General features: G+C 38.2%; 1 protein-coding gene across 1 annotated transcript in view; it reads left to right on the forward strand.

Annotated features, from left to right (window-relative positions):
* The window catches only part of LOC118816636 (neurexin-1a-like), a 524,474-nt gene that overhangs the window by 401,554 nt on the left and 100,999 nt on the right, over window positions 1-21,921 (forward strand). The window contains exon 20 of the mRNA XM_036583126.1: window positions 15,541-15,712. Coding sequence (XP_036439019.1) covers window positions 15,541-15,712 — 172 coding nt within the window. The remainder of the gene's footprint in view (window positions 1-15,540; window positions 15,713-21,921) is intronic.

Here is a 21,921-nt window from a genome sequence, read left to right on the forward strand (position 1 = left end):
ACTTTAGCTGGCAGACTTGATTTCTGAGAGCAGCACACCGCAGCCCCTCATATTAACACCCCTCCACTCGGCCCGTTCTGGTCACAGAGAGACAGGAGAATTGGAGGACTTCATGCTAGCTGCATTCAGTATCTCCATTTTGTGTTTTGGGCTAAAGCAGCAAATCAACTGAAAATGACATTTGAACAATTGTCTCCATTCCCCGAATATAGTCAATCAGCGAAGACATGTTTGGTGTCTGAGAGTTGGCTCTGTAGCTTTGCACTGGAGCTACAAGGCTAACACTGCTAGCTAATGGAATCTTAATTGCACTCTTGAAGATGAAGGTCCCTAAATTGCTTTTGGTTTGAACGTACAGTTCTAGGAAACTTAATTTACACATAACCAACATTATGTTGAAGTTCTTTAAACTTTAGAAATGTTCCTCACACTCAACATCTCATGGTCAGTCAGCCCTGGAAACTATGCATTTTAGCATTGCCAGAACTGCATTGGTGGTTATAGGCTATGGTAACATTTTATTTGTAAGTTCCAGTGTTGCTAAGGTGTTGCTACGCCATTGCTGTGGTATCCCATATGGTTGCTGAAGTGTTGGTAGGCAGTTCACTATGATATCTCAGGTAATAGCTAAGGTGTTGCTTGGCCATTGCTATGTTATCCCAAATAGTTGCTAGTATGTGCTATTACATATGTGAGTCTGTAATGTCTGTGAGGGTCAGTGTTTTCCTATGTGGCAAAAAACCGTCTCACAGTACGTGCAATCAGTCCCAAAAGTGTTCTGTGAAAACAATACAAAAATGCAGATTAATGAAACAAAGACTACTAAGTTGGCTTTGTCAAGTTAGCTTAATAAAGGTGCAGAAAAAAAGGTCCTTCAGAGTAGAACCACATTTAGTGCTATGAAGAACCTTTCTGTCAAAGAGCCCAGAATGAAACATTTAATCATTGCTACACTTGGTGTAAACATGGTGCCAAAACAGTCTCTAGAATGAGATTCCCTGGATGTGTCTTGAAGGTGAGAGGAACCTTTGGGACACCACAATACGCAGTCCAATACAGTAGGAAACAAGACACCTAATGTTAATGCTAACCTGCTGATAAGTTGAATATCATTTTTGTGTTTATTAGCTTCTACATTAGCTCTTTATTGCTGTGGCGAGGATTGCACTTTTCTTAGAGCATGCTGGGTATTGTAGTGCAAGAACATTCCCAGGCAAAAACAACAACAAATTGTGAATTCTATCAAACAAATAAGGCCAAGGGATGTGCTGATGTCCTATAGAATGTTACATAACATGAGAAATCAAATATTGAATACTGATTTTAGGCCAGAATGCTCTTTTTTCCGAGCCATCCTTTAAAAAGTTCTTGAGAAAACCAAAGATGTTTCTTCTATTCTTCTAATAGCCCTTTACTTTTGGCACCTTCCCACTTTATAAGTGTATGTCAACTAAAAATCTATTAACATCCATTAACAACTCACTCTTAAGCTAACCTTAACCTCTTTCTCTAGATGTTCACAATGTATTCAACAACATCAATGCCCATATTCTATCATCTCTCTGCCCTGGTGGTCTGTTCAGGGCAGTTCACAATTCACAGATTCCTAAACTTTGTCTTGTCCGAGCTTGAGTAATGGTGCCTTAGACTAAGTTTGAATTCATGAGTAATTGCTGTAATATGGCTTGATTTTACGATTTTTTTCTTGTCTAATATATGTATTGAAAGCATCTTGAGGTAATACATTTCAAAGCACCCCAGAGTCCTTTATTATCCAGCCCTTTGTAGCAGCTGCGCACTTGCACTTAATGAGACTGCAAGGCAATGAAAGTCAAAGTCAGCAGCATTGGAGGCTTTGTTGAGAGCGTTTTGCAGCGGGACGCAGCATGAAGCAGGCTGAATTAAACAGCGGTTGTTATCTACTCCATTCACATGTGTAAATATGCTGCTATAGTCATACATGGTCGCGTGCATGCACACTGGTGATTGAGCGAGACCATAAAGAGAGTGGAAAAGAGGGAGATCGTCTATGAGGAATGGGGGTTAACTGAATCTGAAAATTGGTATGCTCATTGGCATGCTCATTTTCTACCCCCCTAATAATTCCATTACGTCTCTAATTTCATTAATGGGCTTTGAAAAAAGCCCAGAATGTCAGAGGTAATTAAAAGATAAGGTAAAGCAGTAGAGACCGCAACTCCAGTTCCCTCCTTTAGCAGAACCAATAAAAGAAATACTGTATCATTCCAAACTAGTTATATAGAAAAGCATTCACAGTGTTCTATATGATATCATATCATGTAGCTGTTTGGAAGGGTGAACATGGCTACTCTACATCCTTGCTAATCACAGAGAAGCATGAGTTATACCTATTAGGGAAGAAAAAAACTGGGAACACTTTACTAAAGTACAGCAAAAACATTTTATAACAACTAATATAAACCAATACAGAAGGTTATATTTCAACAAGCATCAGTTGTTCCAACATTTGCTGAGGTGAAATAACATCAAAATGGACAAAAAGTAAATTTTGACGTTTATAAAGATTTATGTCAGTTGTTGTGAAAGACTTATGTGTGCTGCCCTATGGCAAAGAAAGGAAGATAGATAGATAGATAGATAGATAGATAGATAGATAGATAGATAGATAGATATGGATGGAAATGGATGGATGAATGAGGGATAAATAGATGAATTGTTGAATGAATGAATGGATCAAATTGATGAATTATGAATGAGAGAAAATGATGAAGAGCAAATTAATAGAAGGGATAATAGATAAACATAGTTAAATAGATGAGTGCATGGATGGATATGGTTGGATAGATGGATATGGATGGATGAATTGATAGACAGAAAGATGGTTGGATGAATGGATGGATAAAGAGATGGATGCATAGTCCACTGAAAGTAATGAACATACAAACATCAGACACTTGGTCAGCAGAGGGATAAGCATAGTATACTTGGAACCATTTATTGTGAATTATAGAGGTCTTAACCCAGTTATGACAGTAGAGCACTGAAGGCGGTGAGCTTCTACTGTAATCTCAGCAATGCTGCAGTGCTCAAACCCCAGCCCAGGTCAGCTTCTAACATCCATCCCAAAGGCACGATACAAAGCAAATCTAAGTGGAATTCAAACAGCGCAGGGTCAGCACAAAAACATACGGCTACAGCAAGCCACAATATTTCTGTGCTTGCGGGGAATTTGACGGTTGACCCAGAAGAGCTCCTTTTGCAGGTTAAGAGGAGAAATAAAAAAAGCCTTTTTCTTCCACCAGATAAAAGAGAAAGCTGCAAAGCCTGCACAAGAGAAACGGGGGCTGCGTTTGGAAGCAAGCAAAGCTTCCCCCCTTGACGTGGACCAGGGGTGACACACCATATTGCCGTGCTGCCATAATTATGAAATATGGAATATGACAGGTGCACAATGCTTGTCAACACTCATGATGCATAAACAAACGGAATATTAGGCGAGTACCTTCCACGGTAGCCTTTGTAGGGAAATGTACGGGCAGAAACCAAGGCTTCAGCTTGAAGACCGTTTGCTGCAGTCCTCCTCTTTTTTTGTCTGCTAGAATTTTTGCTCTTATTCTACAGTGAACTGCAAAATAAAGCAGTTTAAAGAGAGCATAATGAGAGGCTTTTCTCACTGCGTTTGGCTAGGCGCGTTTGCGCTTGTCACGTTTGACCCTAAAGAAGATTATGAGCAAATCAATATTCAAAGCGCTTCATGTACAAAGTGTATCAAAAACGGTGGTGATGGAGGGGGAGATGTTGACAGGCCCAGCGGTTTGCTCCTCTCTCTTTCGCTTTATTCATCTAATGAGCGCCATCAAGTTGAAAAAGAGACACAGAAGAAGCGCTGTTTGCTCAGATTTCTACTCCAAGGACTCTTTCCCCGGGCTAATGGTGTACTGTTGCTCACATCAACATGCCGTCTTTTCGTAAGAACGCTCATATAACTTCATGTTTCAGTACACATGTGGCCTGCAGTGATTTGCAGCTCCAGTCATATCATGGAGAATGTTGAGCGTCTTCTCCAGCCAAGATACATTACATATAAACTAAACGTGATTTATAGATTCATGCCTTCTAGTCTCTTATTCAAAGCCTGGCATAAAAGAAATGGTTATGATATGATATCGAGATTCTTTCCACAGTGATATCACAAAGCTAGCTTATATTTAAGGTTTGTTTGAATGAAGCCAAAAGGTTTCCCTAAAGAACCTTTTAGTGGACTCTTTCGCTCAGTTTGAAGGTTTTTTAGAGAACTGAAACTAGGTCTTGGATTACCCTTTACAAAGCAGTAATAAATGGATAATGACAAGGTAATAAATGAATAATGACAAGGTAATACCATGGTAACAAGTTGTACTTATCACAAATTAAATGTCAATTTCCTAGTAGTTACTAAATAGTAATTACAGTTATTGCAAATGTAGCATAGCCTTACATTTTTCGGCAGAAAATGTTCAGATTTTACAGTATAATATCTGCTTTATGACATATCAGACTTAAGGACAGATTTAGTATTTGTCATAAACCATATATTTTCTACAATATTTCATAGTTTTCAATGTTTAGTTCATGCCTCCACCTAAAAATTAACATGTTTCAAGACAGGAGGTTAATATCATTACTTATTTTCTCAGATGTCTGCCATATTATGAAGAAATAATGTCTCACATTCTCAAAAAATCACTTACTAAGTCAAATAAATCACATTTTTTCGATACATATAACTAATTTTTTTTAGCTTAGTCATTATTTTCATTTACTGTGTCATTATCTCAAGAAACAAGTGATTATTTTGACCTAATAAGTCCAGAAGCCGAGAAGGAAACATTTTACTCTTACTTGGTGGAAACAGGCTTTCATCGTTTGGCCTTAATTTCCAGTTTCATGAAATTGGCCTCCGCTACGCATGCAAAGTGTCTATAGACTGTCAGTAATTAGTGCCTCATGCCTTTAATTCTTTCACACCCTTGTAAGGTTTTTTAACAGTAGAGTTATTAGAAAACTGATTTACTAATTTCTGCTTTGTTTGTTACGTGTTTACGTCTCTTTGAATGGTCAGGAATAGTGTGATGGTAAAACAGAGTGACGATGCTGGAGCTGTAGAATGCAAATGTATTTCTCTCTTATTTTGTCTTTTACTGCATCTTATAAAAAGTGACAGCATCAGCTCTTCAGAACAGTGAATAGTTGTGCAGTGAAAATGTGAGTAATTAGCTTTGCTCATTATTAAAAATGTTTGTTTGGTTGGTCATCCATCCTTGAGCAACTTGTGCAGTATATCTGCTGCTGTTATTTTCTACAATGCTAACTCGCTAATAAGCTCAGAGGTACAACTAGTTGCCATGTTAGTCCCAACTTGTTATTGCTTGAAGTACTTACTTTTTATAAATGTAATATTTATTAAGTACTTACTTATTTAGGAAATTTAAGTTGTGAATAAGTACTTCTTGTTACCATGGTATTACCATGTCATTACCAACTTATTACCATTGTGTAAAGTAAAGCAATTCGCTGCTACAAAGAAGCCTTTTTGGGACCTTAAATTTCAGCAGAGTAGCCTTCATGCAGCTTTGTACACTCTTGATATTCTCACAAGCGACTTTATCACGAGTCATTGATTGCTTCTGAAGGCTTGAAAAAGTTCCACATATCCTGAAACCTTGTTAGCTTCTGGAAAAACATCTTGTTAAGGGCAAAAAGAGTGAAACTCTTTCTTCCACAGGCTGAAATGTCACTATTTGTATTAATTTTAGAAGCAAATATCAAGAAATTAAGATCAAAATTTCTTAAAGATGATAAAAAACATTTAATCTGGTGTGTTCAAGCTTTTGGCTGGTACTCTACGCTGTGGTGTGTAGCATCGTGCTTGGTCCTTTAGGTTCTTTAGGAAGAAGCAGAGGTGTTATAGTGGAAGTAATCCCCCCCCTCATTCTCTTCCCCCGGCTTCTATCAGCAGCTTCTGACAGGATCAGAGCTGGAGACTCCTGCATCGACTCCATCAGTTAATTAAACCCCACTTTGCCTTGATGAGCGCTAAATCTTGACTGTCAGTTGGTTGTGTGGACTGCTGGTGGTTCTCGTATATACAAAGATTTCCCTTGTGGCCTCACTGCACTGGGGCATGAGGATGGCCCTGGTTTTCAGGAGTGAAATGGAGGGCAGAAAAGAGACAGAGAGGGCACAAGATCAGAAGGCAGTGAGGATTACTCACCTGTGATAATACAGCTGTGAGGGGAAAGAGCTTTAGCCCCGGAGCTTAAAGTCTGCTGACCGCTCCTTACACACTTTCTGGACAGAAAGGCTGCTGAGAGCTTGGATGTGGCCTTTGAAAAAGTGGTAGTTTAGCAGGTTGTCAATTGATTTGCTGTTCTTATCTTAACTAGTTCTTATGAGGCACCATGTTAAAAGCATTACATTGGTGAATTAGTTAGGCTAACAAGCATTGGACACTTATGTAGCATTTAGCATCATGTAAACTGCATGCCTAAATCAGCAGACACTTTCCTCAGTCTGCATTGATTTGTTTAATCTCCAGTTAATTTGACATACTGTTATCCATAAAACGAGCTAACTAGCAGGCAAAAGTCAGGCTCCAAGGTGACTGCTAATACTGTTTTCATTCATTTTATAGATAACCTATACCACACACCACATAAGCAGCTCTATTTGAAATTACCCAACAATTTGACACGGTCAGAGGTAGTGGTGTCATGATTTAGTTATGCAGTTTGCACACTGTTAATCACGTGGCTAAAAAAATTGTTTGCTATATTAGCCTAAAAGCTCCAGCATAACATTAAACAAGCAAATTTGCGACACCAAACACGTCTTTTGTGGCAGCAGTATCTCAAAATAATGACTAATTTTCTCACATTATTCACTTATAATCTCAAAATAATGACAAATTTCTCAAATTATTGAATTAGTGCCTCAATATAATGCCTTTTTTCTCAACTTATGACTTAGTATGTCAAAATAATATCTTATTTCCTCAAATTATTGACTTGGTATCTCAAAATACTGCCATATATTCTTGAACTATTGTCTTAATATCTTAATAATGACACCTTTTTTTAACATTGACAGTATCTTATCATTTTGACTTAATATCTCATAATACCTTACTTTTCTCAAAATGTTAACATATCTCAATGTCATATTTTTCTCAAAATGTTGACTTGCTGTATCATAAACATGAGTTTTTAAGTTTCAAGAAACAAAGTCATTATTTTGAGATATAGTCAATATTTTAAGAAAAAAAAGTAATTGTTTATGATACTAAGTAATTATTTTGAGAAAATAGGTCATTATTTTGGAGTTCTGTGTCATTGTTTTGTGTCAATATGTTGACATACTGCTGCCAGAAATGGGAAAGGAGAAAACATCATGTGATTTTGGCAGAGTAGGTTTCCCGTTGTTTCTCAGATATGGTTAAAAAATATTGCTGTCACAGCTGCAGAAACACAGAGCAACATGATAATATGCTTAACACCTACCTCATCGAAAAGCTAACAAATAAACTAATTTGCTGTAAGTTTTTCACACCTAACAGATGTGGACGTTAGCAGTGAATTTATCATTTTGTTTCACTGTTTTGTGCTGTAGTTTGTATTGTGTTGTCATGTAATCTTGGCGTATGTACTGATCAAAAGGCACAAAGCAGATTGCAAACTATGAGGGTTTTTTTGTTGCTGTGCTCACAGATGCACAAACAGCACCCTCATACTCATCTGACGCCATGCCGTGCACATAATTTGTGACTAAATGTACTGAATTTATTAATGAGTCTTGGGGGAGTGTTAAAAGTCCATTGTAGGATGCTATTAAAATGGCACTTTAATTGGTGTCTGTTCTTCTGGGTTTTTTTCCTTGCACTCTTTTAAGTAATGGGCTCATACGAAATGTGTTAACTTGGCCGTGCGTTTGACAGTCCTTGGGAACGGGTGCCCCATCGGCCCACTTTCTTTGTGCTGAAGCCCCCCGCTGTGAGCGAGTCCTTGAGAAGGGAGCTGGGAGGGAGTCAGCAAGCTCAGAGAGTCTAAGTAGGGGGAAAAGAAAAGGCTTCAATGGAGTGCATATTAGTCCAACCTAGAAAGCACAGTGCACATGCTAATGCAGTAATTGTTCATTATTTGGCCAAAAGTTTGGAACCAAGCAGTAATTTTTCAAGGCACTAATTGACTTTTCAGGCTCCGCCCACAAATATGTTACTTCTAAGCTGCTGTTGGGAGTTTGGACAAGCTTTACAGAACATTAGCAAAAATCCTAGTCAACCTAATGAGGATTTGTAGCACACAAATCAATTTTGTGTTGTCAAAAAGTTTCAATATTGGTGTTGATTTGCTACATAACATTTTACTTTTTAGTTTAAAATGCTGAGCCACCGACGTGATCTATGTTGTAGCTGTCAAGTTTGCCACTATACTAATGTAAGCTCGATTACATGACCAAAGAACTAAAACTGATTGATCCTAACAGTGTGAACCCTAATTTTTGGTATAACCACAAATTACAGTTTCACTTTCAAAATATTTACATGAAACAGTCACACATGCCATATGTTGTTATTTTCAGGAGACCCTAGGCAATTAGATATCATTGTTTACGTTGCACATGTTTAAGGCATTTGAATATCTTGATGATATTGGTTAGCATTGGATCAGAAAGTTTACTTGCATTTCCATTTATGGCATCCTGCAAGAAACAAAAGCCAGTGCAGATACCTAGAAAGAAAATACAAAATACAGCACATAATCATTTTAATAAGTGCTAGCTTAGTGTTCATTTGAGTGCTTCACAAACTGATGGGTCTTCATTGGGAGAGGGACTCTGTGGGTGCCCGGACAGAAAAGAGTCTTAATGTTTGTCTTCTGTGCGTCTTGAATGATAGCAAGTCAAGCCGAGCAGTACTAGAAATCCAAAGGGCTCAAGCTATGGATTAGGCTTTGACCATTGCCTTTGGGTAGGGAGGGCTGCTCCATTTTTGGCTTTGTAGCAGTTTTAAATCTAAAGTGGGCAGCTGCAGGAAGCCAGAGAAGGGGACGCAGCAGTGGAGTAGCATGACAGAACTTCATCAGTTGTAAGGGCCCACTTAGCAGCTAAAGCTACAAACCAAATACAAACAGTATGTGAGATTTATGGAGAATAAACAATAACATTAAATATCAGGGTAAGAAGTGGACTTTGGGTCCTTTTTTCCCAAACCAGCCCTGAAGATGACATGTTACTGAAAAATTAGAATGTGACTTAAGCTGATCCATAATGGTAACTTTGATGATACTATAGTAACATCTCCCATGACTTATGTAGCACAGTTCAAGTATCATGCTTTATGGCTTTTTTTCAAAATTCGTAATTTACTAAATTTGCCTAAAATTAATCTGCCATCACATTGCAAACTCATTAAAGTTTTGTTGAACTTGATTTACTAGTGTTTGTTTCATGTATCTTTGTAGAGTGGTTAATATAGTGCCCAGTCAATTAGAATAGAGAATATGGTAATATGCTCTAACAACAATAATGAGGCTACATTTAATACATTTAATAAAAATATGAACTGTAAGCATCTACCCAGGAGTAAATAGGCTAGGAGAAAGACATGCCCAATATGCAAATAAATGGAGCCAGGAGCCAATAAAATTTCTTCAGCTGCTAATGGCAACAGACTGAACTAAATTCCAATGTTTATTCAACTCAAAGATCCAATTTGTATACAATAAATAATCAAAACTGTTCCTCTATTTCAGAAAAGTTTTGTAATGTGGGGTAGATTTTTGGTTCAGCAGACATTTATTTGGCTGTGCACCAAATAAATGTCTGCTGCACCAGTCTTTTCTTTTGTCTGATTTAATGCTTAAGATACTTAAATCCTTACAACACTAGTAGGTATGTTTTATAAATGGGTCCGTTCAGTTAATATAAACTTCGTCGAGTGTAAAGTGTAACCTTTAGATCATTCTTGTGTTTTGAAGCCTAGAAAATAACCATACAAACAGTCTGCAAAATGCCAGCATCACCTTTTAAGGGTTAATAAAGCAACCTAAATGTGGGTATTTTGGCAAAAACTGAGTTGTACACAACAGTTTTGTCCTTATGTAACTAATATAATTACATAATTACAGCAAAACAACAGTTAATGAATATATTACTATGCATTATCTCTTGCAAAAATGCTGCTTTCAAACTCTTGGCCTGAAATGCTGCCGCTTCAGCAAAATAAAGCAAAAGAGGCGCATAAATATTCAGCCGGTGATGAGAGGCAGCTGCTGCCTCAGTCCGGTGGGTGGACGTTGAGAGCGGAGATAGAAACACTGAGGCTTTCTCTGATGCCGCCCTGCTAAAACAAAGCCTAGAGTGTTTTGGTTGCTTCTTTTCCACACTGAAGTGCTCTGTTCCTTCTGGGTTAGATTACTTAGAAAGACCCCCCTCCCATCTTCTCCCCTCCGAATCATCCCTTCATCCTGTCAGCTCTGTCTAAACTACACCACTTAAACACTTAAAGCACAACATCTGCGAGATGACACACGGATGTCTGCTCAAAACGTTGCTACTGCTGCTAGAGCCGCTAAAACCCACGTTACATCGCACTGGATGCGCTAAATCAGGAGAGCTAGAATAGGCTGTGTTGCAGCCCAGATGTGGCTGCTAGCACCGCTGTGAGTAGATTAATGTGTTGCAGAATGGATGATGGCATGACATGTACTCTTAAAAATAAAACTGCCAGAAAGGGTTCTTTGGAGCGATGCCATAGTGGAGCCACTTTCCCCGAAAGTAGCTTTCAGTGGATGGTTTCGGAAGAACTATTGTTGTAAACCTTTTCACGGTTTGAAGAACCACCACGTCATGGAAAGTATTTCCTAGAACTGTGTGTCCAAGCTTAGAGCCATAAGGATACTGCATTTTTTAAGAGTATAGTAAGGCCAGAAGATGGCAACAGTACAACACTGGCTGAGCCTCTGACCACAACTAGAACTAGTGGTGACATAGAGTAGTAGGCATGCCGACTAATGTATCCACTAGTTAGTACGTATAGTGAAGAGTTAGGCAGGTTTGGTTTCAACACTCAACAAGGCCAAGAATCTGTTACTTTCACAGAAAAGGGCTGTTTGATTGACATGCAAACTGACCAATGATAGACTTTTTTTTTCGGTCACACCAGAATGTAAATTGTATGTCGATGTGTCAATTGCTATTTTTTAAACTAATACTTTGTGGGGCTCCCGAGTGGCGCACCCGTCTAAGCGTAGGCCCTATCATCAGGAGATCGTGAGTTCGATCCCCGGTGATGCTACAGCCATCCGTAGCCGGGAGTCCAAGAGAGCACAATTGGCTTCACTCTCTCTGGGTGGGTAGGATGGCCCCTCCCTCTCCCCCCATCACTTAACGCGATGCTAGTCAGCGCAGGCGTCTGTTAGCTGACGTAACAGATCTGGCGGTTGGCGCTTTCCTCCGAGTGCGTTCGGCTGTCCAATGACGTTGTGTGAGCGGCAGTTCGAAAAGAAGCGTTGACACTTCACAGGTCTCGGAGGAAGCCTGTGTTAGCCTTCGCCCTCCTAGCATTGATAGTATCGTGGGATTGGGGGAGTCCTAACTAGCGGGTGGAATTGGCGACCACTAAATTGGGGAGATAATTGGGTTAAAATAAAAAAAAAATTAATAAATAATACTTTGTTAAGAGCTCACTAAGGTGACGTTAGCTAGTCATTAAGCAAGTGCTAAAGTTATTAGCATGTATGCATGCTAGCATGCACAGAATGAGTGTTTGGTTTACACTTTAACACTTGAGACAGAAAAATGTAAGCTTTGTTTGATTCTACACAGAAAAGTCCACTTTCAGCTCTTACAGTAATGTTGTGGTAGTTTTTAAAGCAAGATCTAGTTCAAAGACTAGGAAAACCTCCTTTTGATGATGTATTCTGAAGGTGGAAAGAGAACTACAGTTACTTTGGAGTGGGTGTTTTAGAGGAGGAGTGTTGGGATGCCTTTTTTTTCAAATCTTTAGCCAGCAAATAAATGAAGTCATTTCATTTGAACTAACAAATGAAGCTAACTTCATGTCTGTTTGGTTTCTTTTTTGTGCCTGAAAGGTCAAAAAACTTGTTTCTTTGATCCACTTTGTGCTGAATTAAGGTAAAATTGCTGATTTCTCAAAGATTTTATTCAACAACTGAGGTAAACGTTTCACTGATGCTAGCTTGGTTGTATTTAATAGCCTATAGATCAGGGGTTAGTCTAACAGTTAGGATTGGATGACACCACAGGGATTTACAGTGGTTGTGTGGTGGGTTTGCATAATGCATGATGGGTAATGTAGTGAGAAAACATTGATAAAGAAAGCAATGTCAAACTAATAAGGCTGACAAATATATTGTTGCACTACAAACACAACAAATTAGATTTAAAATCATAGTTTTAGGCCAGATTGCCAATCCAGGTAGCCGCGTAGCCAAATTCGACGCGTTAGACTTGCAGTACTGCAGTGGCTAAAATGTTATGTTCATTAAATCCTACGTGTATTTATTTTTTTTTTTATGTCCAGCTGTCTAGTGTTCCAGCTGTCGCCTGCTCTGTTAAACAGACAAAAGTAAAGACCAAATTGTGGTATCAAGATGGCTGCCAGTGCTGTTTTTAGTGAAGCAACCAAGTTTGAAATTGTTTAGACCATTTTTCTTTCAATTTTTGTTTGACAAAATGTGTACAATGTGTATTTCAAACAGCTTGTTTTCCTTCAGGAAGCTTCTCTTAGCAAGGCGTTTTGTCTGACGCCAGTGCCGCAGTGCCAGCACGTGTGACACGGATGGGTTTGCAGCACGGCCTACGCTTCGGGGCAAATTTCAAAACACAGATGGTCGCTCTTGCTGGCAGAGGGTTAGAATAGCCTGGGGAGAGAAAACGTTTGTGTACGTTTCAGCGCAAAAGAAGAGTGAGAGAAATACGAGTGACAGCCGTCGGCCGGGATTGAACATACAAACAACAAGACGTAATGAAAAAGACAGCGCTGCAGATAGAACTCCACACATGCAACACACAGTATCACTCTGAATGTAGAGGTACAGCACAGTGTATATAAAGTTGCACTGCAGATATATGTATGTATGTATGAAGACAAGTAACATAACCTTTATGAAGAGAATGTGCATGGAATGGCATGCACAGTTACAATACTGTAAAATGCCCTTCATCTAATTTCTAATGGTCATTATGTATTTCCAAATCCATAATTTTAAAAAATTATTGAACAGTGCCGAGGTAATGGAATTCTTAACAACTGTGTGAGACCTGGTAGACCACCAAAACTGTCCCTGTGTGATAAACAGCACTTAAAGCTTTTATCTGTTGCGAGACAGGAGAAAATCTGTTGTTCTCAGAGCAGTGAGCTGGCGACTCAAGAGCCCAAAATCTTTAAATGAGTTTGGGATTATTTGGATTGTGAGAAGCAGAAAATGCAATCAACTTCTAGGACTGAACTTTGGAGGTGTGGGAAAATATCCCTGCAGATTTCTTGCAAAAACTGAGAATGAAAGCTGGAAGCGTGGACGCTAAATACTGAAAAAATTATATTATTTTCTGCTAAGTATGTTCCAGATATTTGCACTTAATGGCCATTTTGACTGGAAATTCAATAAAAGATGAGGAGTTTTGCACAGTACTGCACCTTACAAATATCAGCAGTACATTCAAATTCAAAACCAACCTACAAACACAAATGTGGGTTTGTTTAAGGTGTGGAGTCTGCACTTGCTTCATCAAGCCATAATGAAATAATATAAAGTGTAAGAAATAATTCAGGATAATGTAAGATGAGGCATTTTTAAGGTTGTGTATACTGTGATGGAGCATGATCGTAGGTAAGGAACAAAGCCTGTTAGTTTCCACTATACAAACATGATTCATAGACTTGGTATTGTCAGTTAGCATCCCATTCAGGCAAAATGAGGCTTTTGATCTGATTTGAAGCCTGGGTGCGGCTGTATAAAGAGGATAAAGAATGTCCCTATGCTGTTTGTTAATTAGTATTGATGACTCTCTTTATATTGACTAGAAAACAAGGCTAAGCTGCATTGCCGTGAGGTCAACACACACACACACACACATATGGAGACTAATTCAATCAGCACACAGCCAGCCCTCCATTTCACTAACACAATTAGAGATTCTGCAGTGCTGGATGGAGCTTGGGATTGACCGTAATGGCCGCCGAAATGAAAGTGACCGTCTGATTACATGCAGCTCTAGTAGCGGCTCTAAGAATTAGATTACAGTCAAAATCTGCACTCTAATCATGTTTATATCACTGTGTTTGTCTATTTTGTGTCTAATCAAGCCTTCTATTTATGGCTTAGTGTTTACTTGATGCTGTCGCTTTTACTTTAGTATTTTTGTAGATAAGAGTTTCCCTTACAGTGTCAAAAACCACATAAGCATATGTGATGAAATATAAACGTGCATAATACAGTAATACAGTAAAATTGTATACCTGGCTTTCACTTAAGTTTGGAACATTTTGAACTGGATCTTTTTTATGGTTTAACCACCAGTGTGTTTTTTAAAGTGTTACATTTTGTTTACTACTCAATGTGTTTATAGTATATATAGATTTTACAGCCTTTACAGTGTTGGATATGTTTTCCAATGTTAGATTGGTGTTTTGCAGTGTTAGACTGGTGGTTATACAGTGTTTACAGTGTTTGACTAGCATTTACAGTGTTTGACCAGTGATTTTACAGTGTGTACAGAGTTAGGCCAGTGTTTTTACAGTGTTTACAGTGTTAAATCAGTGTTTACAGGGTTAGACCAGTGTACAGTGTTTACAGTGTTAGACTGGCAGTTTCACAGTTTTCACAGAGTTAGACCAGTGATTTTACAGCTTTTACAGAGTTAGACCAGTGGTTTTACAGTGCTTGTACAGTGTTAGTTCAGGGATGTCCAGTCTCATCCGCAAAGAGTGGGTGTGACTACAGGTTTTCATTCCAATCTAGCAGCAATACAGCTGATTTCACTTGTTTAATCAGTTAGTCTTAGTCTTCAAGCAACTGATAATGTGTGTTCCTGCTTTGTCAGAATGAAAATCTACAGGCACACTGGCCCTTTGTGAATAAGATAGCAGTGTTTGACCAGTGTTTGACCAATGTAACTGACAGTATTAGACCTGTGTTTTTACAGTGTTAGACTGTGGTTTGCAAAGGGCTTGCAAATGTTCAGAAACTGCAATGAGTTCACTGTAAAAATACAGAAATACAGATAAAAAAATCTGTAAAGAAAAAGATATTTTCTCTTCTTCTTACATTTTATAGTTTGCAGCGTTCAATTGAAGGCCCACAGCAGGCAGATAGTGGTATTATAGCACAGATCTTGTTGATGCCCAACTCCAGACTCCAACCAGCAATGTTTTGTTTGGGTTCATGTTCTTTTGATCTTGCATTTATAAAAGTTATGTATTTGTGAGCAAGTATAGAGTGTACATAAGAAACTGTGACTTGCCCTGACTCCTTCTCTCTAATTTGCCTCTCTGTTTAGGAAAAGGGCAATGTGGCTGTGATCTTCAACGTGGGCACAGACGACATAAACATTGAGGAGAAGTCTAAGTTTGTGAATGATGGAAAGTACCACGTGGTGAAGTTCACAAGGAGTGGGGGTAATGCCACGCTGCAGGTGGATGACCTGCCAGTCATTGAGCGGTACCCCACAGGTAAGAACCCTGCAGCTGTTATTCTTATTCATAAGCTCCAGGTATTTAGATAGGAGCTGTTATCCATCAGGCCTAGGTTTAGCACGACGGTGGCAGTTGTTTGGGAGATTTCTGTCAGTGTTTGTATTTGTGCTTTTATATTTCTTTTTTATGCTGATATGTATAATCATGCAGTAGTTCTCTACATTGTGCATCTGTCAGAAAATTGTTGATTTCTAGGGCCAAGTTCTGATTTGGGGATGCTTAAGCTGCTCAAAACCACAGGAACTTCAAGATTGTACCACCACTTTACCCAAAATATTCAGCCTCAACCTTTTTTGAGTTGTCACAGTTCCCCAATTCCTCTTTTTTCTAAAGAACACTTGAGGGACCAAGTGGCTTTAGATTCCAACAGAAGAGCTATAAAGTGAAATGGGATTGCAAACTATACCACACACAACCTCACAGACCTGTCTGACCTTTCATACATATGCAAAATAAGCATCATTCGAAATTAATAAGGCACTTTAAATGCAGGTATTTTGAGCTGTGCAGTACAGTTTCTCATTAGATTGAAAGGGATTTTTGCTAACGTTCTGTAAAGCTTGACCAATCTCACCACAGTAGCTGTGAAAGAATGCATTTGTGGGCGGAGCCTGGATAGGTCAGTTGCTACAGAATGGAAAGCTTTCCTCATTCATTCCAGTGCTACTCGTCTCCTAATCTGCAGCTCAATGTGCCTGCATACTGTTTGCAGTAACTTGATTGATGTGTCATCAAGCAACACATTCAACAACTTAACACCAAAAACGTCAGCCAGGTGCTTTCACTGTGTAGTGTAAAATCTCGAAGCCTGTCAGACAGTATTCACAACACGCACGCGAGAAGCCGCACTAAAAGTGCAGTGAACAGCAACTTATTTTTATGTATGAATGAGTGTTGACTGAAGATCGCTAAAATTGGGGTCAGTGGAGATGATGCAGTACAGGCCGATGTGTTTGCTTGTTGATATGAAAAAAAGATCAATAAAATATGGACTTCAACTGAAATTTGATGTTTCTCAAGTGAACAAACATTGGCGGTCCCAGTTTAACTCCTAGTGGACCTCCAGTTAGACCTTTTGCTTTCTATTTTGTTGAGTTTAAGAGTAAGAATCTAGCACACGTCCATGTACATTTCAATCACCCGAAAGCTTATTGCCTATAAGCAGTGATTATAGGAGTGATGGTTAGTCACTAGCAGTTGATATGGCATAGTGGGTAATACTGCTACCTTCCGCACAGCAGACTGGGGGTTAATTCCCATGCAAGCACACCAAGCTATAGCAATAAGAGTTCTTGGGCAAGACTCCTAACTCTACCACTCTACCTGCCTACCTCTGTGACATGATTAAACTGAAAGTCATTCTTGATAAGAGCATCTGTCAAATCTATAAATGTAATCTTTGCAGAAACCATGCTTTGAATACATTGTAGTTGACATGTATCTTTTAATTTAGATAAGAGCCTACTAATTAAGAGAATATGTAGCCCTCGGGCTGGTTGCACCAACAGGATTTGCGCATGGTCTTTCATAACTTTCTGGGTGAAATTTTAAGACCGTTGCAGAATTTTTGACTGGGGTTAAAATTTAAACGCTAGCTAGGGGCAGGCATAAAATCAGTTTTAGACTGTTTCTTGGTTAAGGTAATTGGTTTTAACAAGTTCATTCATCGCATTAGCACACCTGCTCTGAGCTGATTTTGTTATTCCTAGTCCTTCTTATCTTTTCTTCATTTTTCTTCCTTCAAAGTTCAATATCACAGTACTTTCCAAATATACCATGGTATCACGATATAAATTAATATGTATGTGTGCATTATTACATTTAATGCATGCTTTCTGAATTGTGATGGTAAAAAAATGGTTTAAAATTCTAAGACTTGTTTTATATAGGCTGTTTTGTTCTTTTTAGACTAACTAAACTGCTTGGCTGCAGGAACACCACTTTTATATTGGTAACAAAAAGCATTTTCAAAGTTTTTCATTATCACTGTATAATGTTAGGTGACAAGATGATTGTTGAAAATTTGGACTATACACTGGACTAAACACTAATGTGTTTTTTGAGAGCAACTCAATAAGTTTCTAACTGACACGTCATGCAGCAGTGCTTGGCCAAGCAGGTAACTACACTACCTTGCTCAAAAACTTTGAGAACCTGAGTACTCAATTTCCCCAAAACTTCCCATTTTGGATCTATTTTACTTAATTAAATCACTTCTGGAACCTTTGGCACTCAAACAATGGAACTGTGCTTTTTCCTTTTGCCATTGGTCCAGCGTTGAAGGTTCTAGTTTTATAGTTTTGGTACCTGCTCAAGATTGATACCAACAGGACATCATGGTCATTGAAAGATGCAACAACAAATTAGTGATTTTTTTTAGTCTTCCAGTTGATGATAAACTCACCAAGCACAAGAACAGTATATAGTTGGAATTATTACTATATAAAGAGTTAGCTATGGTGACATAAGCTACCTAGAAATCTTAACACTATTAGCATTTATTCTATTCTAGCACACAAGGTAGCTAATTAGCTGAATTAGACAATTTAGTATGGCAAAAAAAAATACTTAAAGGACAACTAAATTGTTACTGGTGGTTATTATAAGAGTCTCAAGCAGATGGAAAATGAACTACAGCTAGAACCCTAAGTTCTGTTGGTTTCTGTTTGGGTCAGTTGTTGTTTTTGAATGTGCATTGGAAAAATGGCCTAGTTCGTGCAACTAAAATCTCTGAAAAATGGTCTTGGCTGTGACCGACTTAGCAGGTAAGACTGTCTGGGATACAGCCTGTTGGTCCAACCAGCCCCTGCTGTGCAGTAATAGAGGAAACGAATGGATAGGAAATGGAAGACAGTTGGAGAGAGTACCTAAGTAATCCTCAAAATTACACACTTTCACTTCCACGGTGGCCACATTGTCCTGTTCATTCAGAGAAAAAGAGATGAGAATTTTGAAATACTGTGTAAAATCCAGTTGTGTTGCAATTTCTAATTGTAGTCTATGGACACAGTTTAAAAATGTACTAATCTATAAAGATATAGTACCATATACCATCTACTCCAACACATTTTTGTCAGGGTATCACGAAGGTGATTATAGCTGCTCATGTTGAGTCCACAAATATACCTGCACATATTGTGCTTTGAAGTCCTTCCAAAAGAACAGAATTATAACCTGCTCTACAATTAATATCATTTACATAATAAAGTGCTCTTGTGGCCTTGTAAGCTGCACAGAGCCTTATGGGATATGTTGAAACCAAGCCATGTCAAACCACCTTGGAAACACTGATCCTTGAAAAAAGCTATCCTATTTATATATTTAATGGCTGGAAATATATTTATAACTGAAGGTGGCTCGACATTTCCATTTCACCCATCTGTTTTCTAAGGAATTTAGTGTTCCCGCTACCTGATGAAGGTCCTGCACAGATTGAAGAGCTGTTGCTGGCTCAGAATAACCTCATTTCAGGAGAATAAGGCCATGTGTGGACTTTTTATAGCTATAATTGCTTTTTCAAACCGCTTGCTAGATGATTCCTGCTGGCGTTTTTTTTGCTAGTTCCATAATACTGTCATTAAAAGTAAATAGAAATCCTCAACAGCATCAGCAGTGCTGCTGTCTTTTTTGAAGAGCTGACTTTTTCTGTAGATGCTCCACAGTAACCTGGCTAAATTCATGTTAAAATGACTGATAAGATGCAGTTCTGTCCATTCAGGAAGAGAAAGTATTACAAACATCCAGTTTAAATTGTCTTAAATGTCCTTAGAGCTACAAGACAATATTCAAGTGTCATGCAGCCATATGCAGGTCATATAAAGACAGCAAGGTAGCATGGTATATGGACAGATATGGATTCTTCTAACCATACCTTCACCTATATTTGTTCTTAACTGACTACTCAAAACCTAAATAACCAAACAGAGAACATAGAATACAAGGTGGTGATTTTAACTGGATCACATTGAGAAGTTCTTAAATGATGGTCTGCACTCCAAGTCAAGACTTGGCCCTAACTTCTAAATGGCAATGCTTAGGTTTTCTTGGTTCCGTAGTCTTTTAACATGCCAAAAGGTTTTGACAAAAGCTTCAAAGAACCACAGTTATTATTTTCACTTTATTGGATGCCTACTAAGATGCAACAGGTTCATTTCCATCTCTGGCACTTCGGTTTGTTAATCATAATTTAATGAGTTTTGAGTAATCACACATTGGACATCTCAGTGGATCTATTTTAGGGCCTCTGTTGAATAGATGGTTCCTCTTGGATGTGAAATTCTTGACGTAAATAAAATGATCATGTATTTCCTGTGATGTTCAAGGACCACCGTGATGTTGGATGTATGTGTTTTTCTCACATATTCAGTCATTAATATAAACGTTATTAATTAGTAGCTACTGCACATAACACAGCATTGTGCAGCTCAGTGTCTTAAATGAACATGCAGTCTGAAGCTACTTGAACATCCACCAAAGGCAGACTTAATACACCGAAGGTTTGGAATCACTTGTCATATTAATATTTGCTGTTGCTTTATTCAGTAATAAGTTATACAGTGTAAACTGAAATACTACAAACTATAAGCTAGTCAGAAGATATTAAGATGTATTTGAAGGGGAGGTCTGCTAATTTCCCAATAATTCTGCACAGGTAAATAATTGATGTTAACAAAGTTATTTAGAGTGGTTTGATTTGAAATCCTCTGTTCCAGAGAACCTAAAAAATACATTCATGATGGAGAAGCCATCATCCTCAAAGGAAGCCTGTCTTTCAATTCACCCACTCATGTTTAGCAGGTTCTAGATTTTCCACCAGGGGGAGCTATTAGCACTAAATTAGTAGTGGGTGCTTTGCATCAATGACACAGTGTGTCCTTGTTTCCACTATTTTACCACTATTAACATTACATGAAAAAAACCTCTGAGGACACATGTCGGTTTACTGGTCATAAAATGTTTACTGGTAAATAAAAATGCTTTATTTGTAGATGTATTTGTTGTAAACATTATGACCCCTGGTTCCTTTCAACACCCCTAGTTTTTGCATCTCACACTAAAACACTCTGAATGACTTACATGTCAGTGATTACATTAAGCAGAGAGAGGACTTCCTCTTAAATGTTATTAAATGATAAAAATGTACTGTAATTATCTCTTTATAGTAATTTCTTGGGAGGTTTTCAAATTAAAGGCACTCTGGACATTAATTTTATTATCATTTTATTATCATTAATTTAATTAATCAGAATTAATTTAATTCTGGATGTATCTAGCATTCTCTTATTTTTTACAGATTGTTACAAATTAGTTGAACCCTGTGAAGCTGTGTAGTAGTAGCATTTGAATGGCTTCCAATTGTAAATGAAAGCAGTCAGAACAAAACCTCATATCTCTATTTTTGACATTTTTAATTTAATTTTGCATAACTTGAAAATGCCTGCTGCCACCTATATTGTATCAAAATGTCATGATGAACAGGCCAACAGAAACAGTCCAAATGGACTGAATAAAATCTTGGTACATTAAATTCCTTTGAAAGCTAAGAACATTTTTCCTCCTCCTGTAAAGGTAATGTTATTTTGGAGATAAAAGGATTTGTTCAGACAGCGACAATATTTAACGACAACAAAATTGGTATTGTTTTAATAAAAACAGTGATTCCAAACTTTTGAAACTAACACACACACACACACTTTCTAAACTGCTTATCCTTCTGGGTTGCGGGGGGTGGGGGGTGTTGCTGGAGTGAAACTAACACAATTTAAATACACTATAATCATGTATTTACAGTAATTTCTTGTCAAGTTTTGTCAGTTTCATTTGCCGCTTCTGAAATGTGAGATGTTCTGGATGTTAATCACATTATAACTTCATTACTGATGCTGTGCAGCTCGTTATAGACTCATCTACAGCTCTGTTCATCGTTCTGGACACAACTAAAGTTTCTTTTTTTACAGCACTCTTGAAGCATCTGAGCAGAGATTCTAAATGGTGTCTGCCCACAGTTTGTCATTTAAAAGCATGCCGTGTGTGCGCTCTGTTGCTTTTAGTAGGATGGCAACTTTTGGTGGTCTTGTAATTGGTCCCAGTTGCATAAGTGCAATCTACAGTTTGCACCCAGGGGGCTTGGCATGATCGATATACAGTGTGATCAGCGGTGAATGCGCCTTTCATAAGCTCATAGC

This window comes from Colossoma macropomum, unplaced genomic scaffold (genome assembly GCF_904425465.1).
Source record: "Colossoma macropomum unplaced genomic scaffold, Colossoma_macropomum, whole genome shotgun sequence".
Taxonomy (NCBI): Eukaryota; Metazoa; Chordata; class Actinopteri; order Characiformes; family Serrasalmidae; genus Colossoma; species Colossoma macropomum.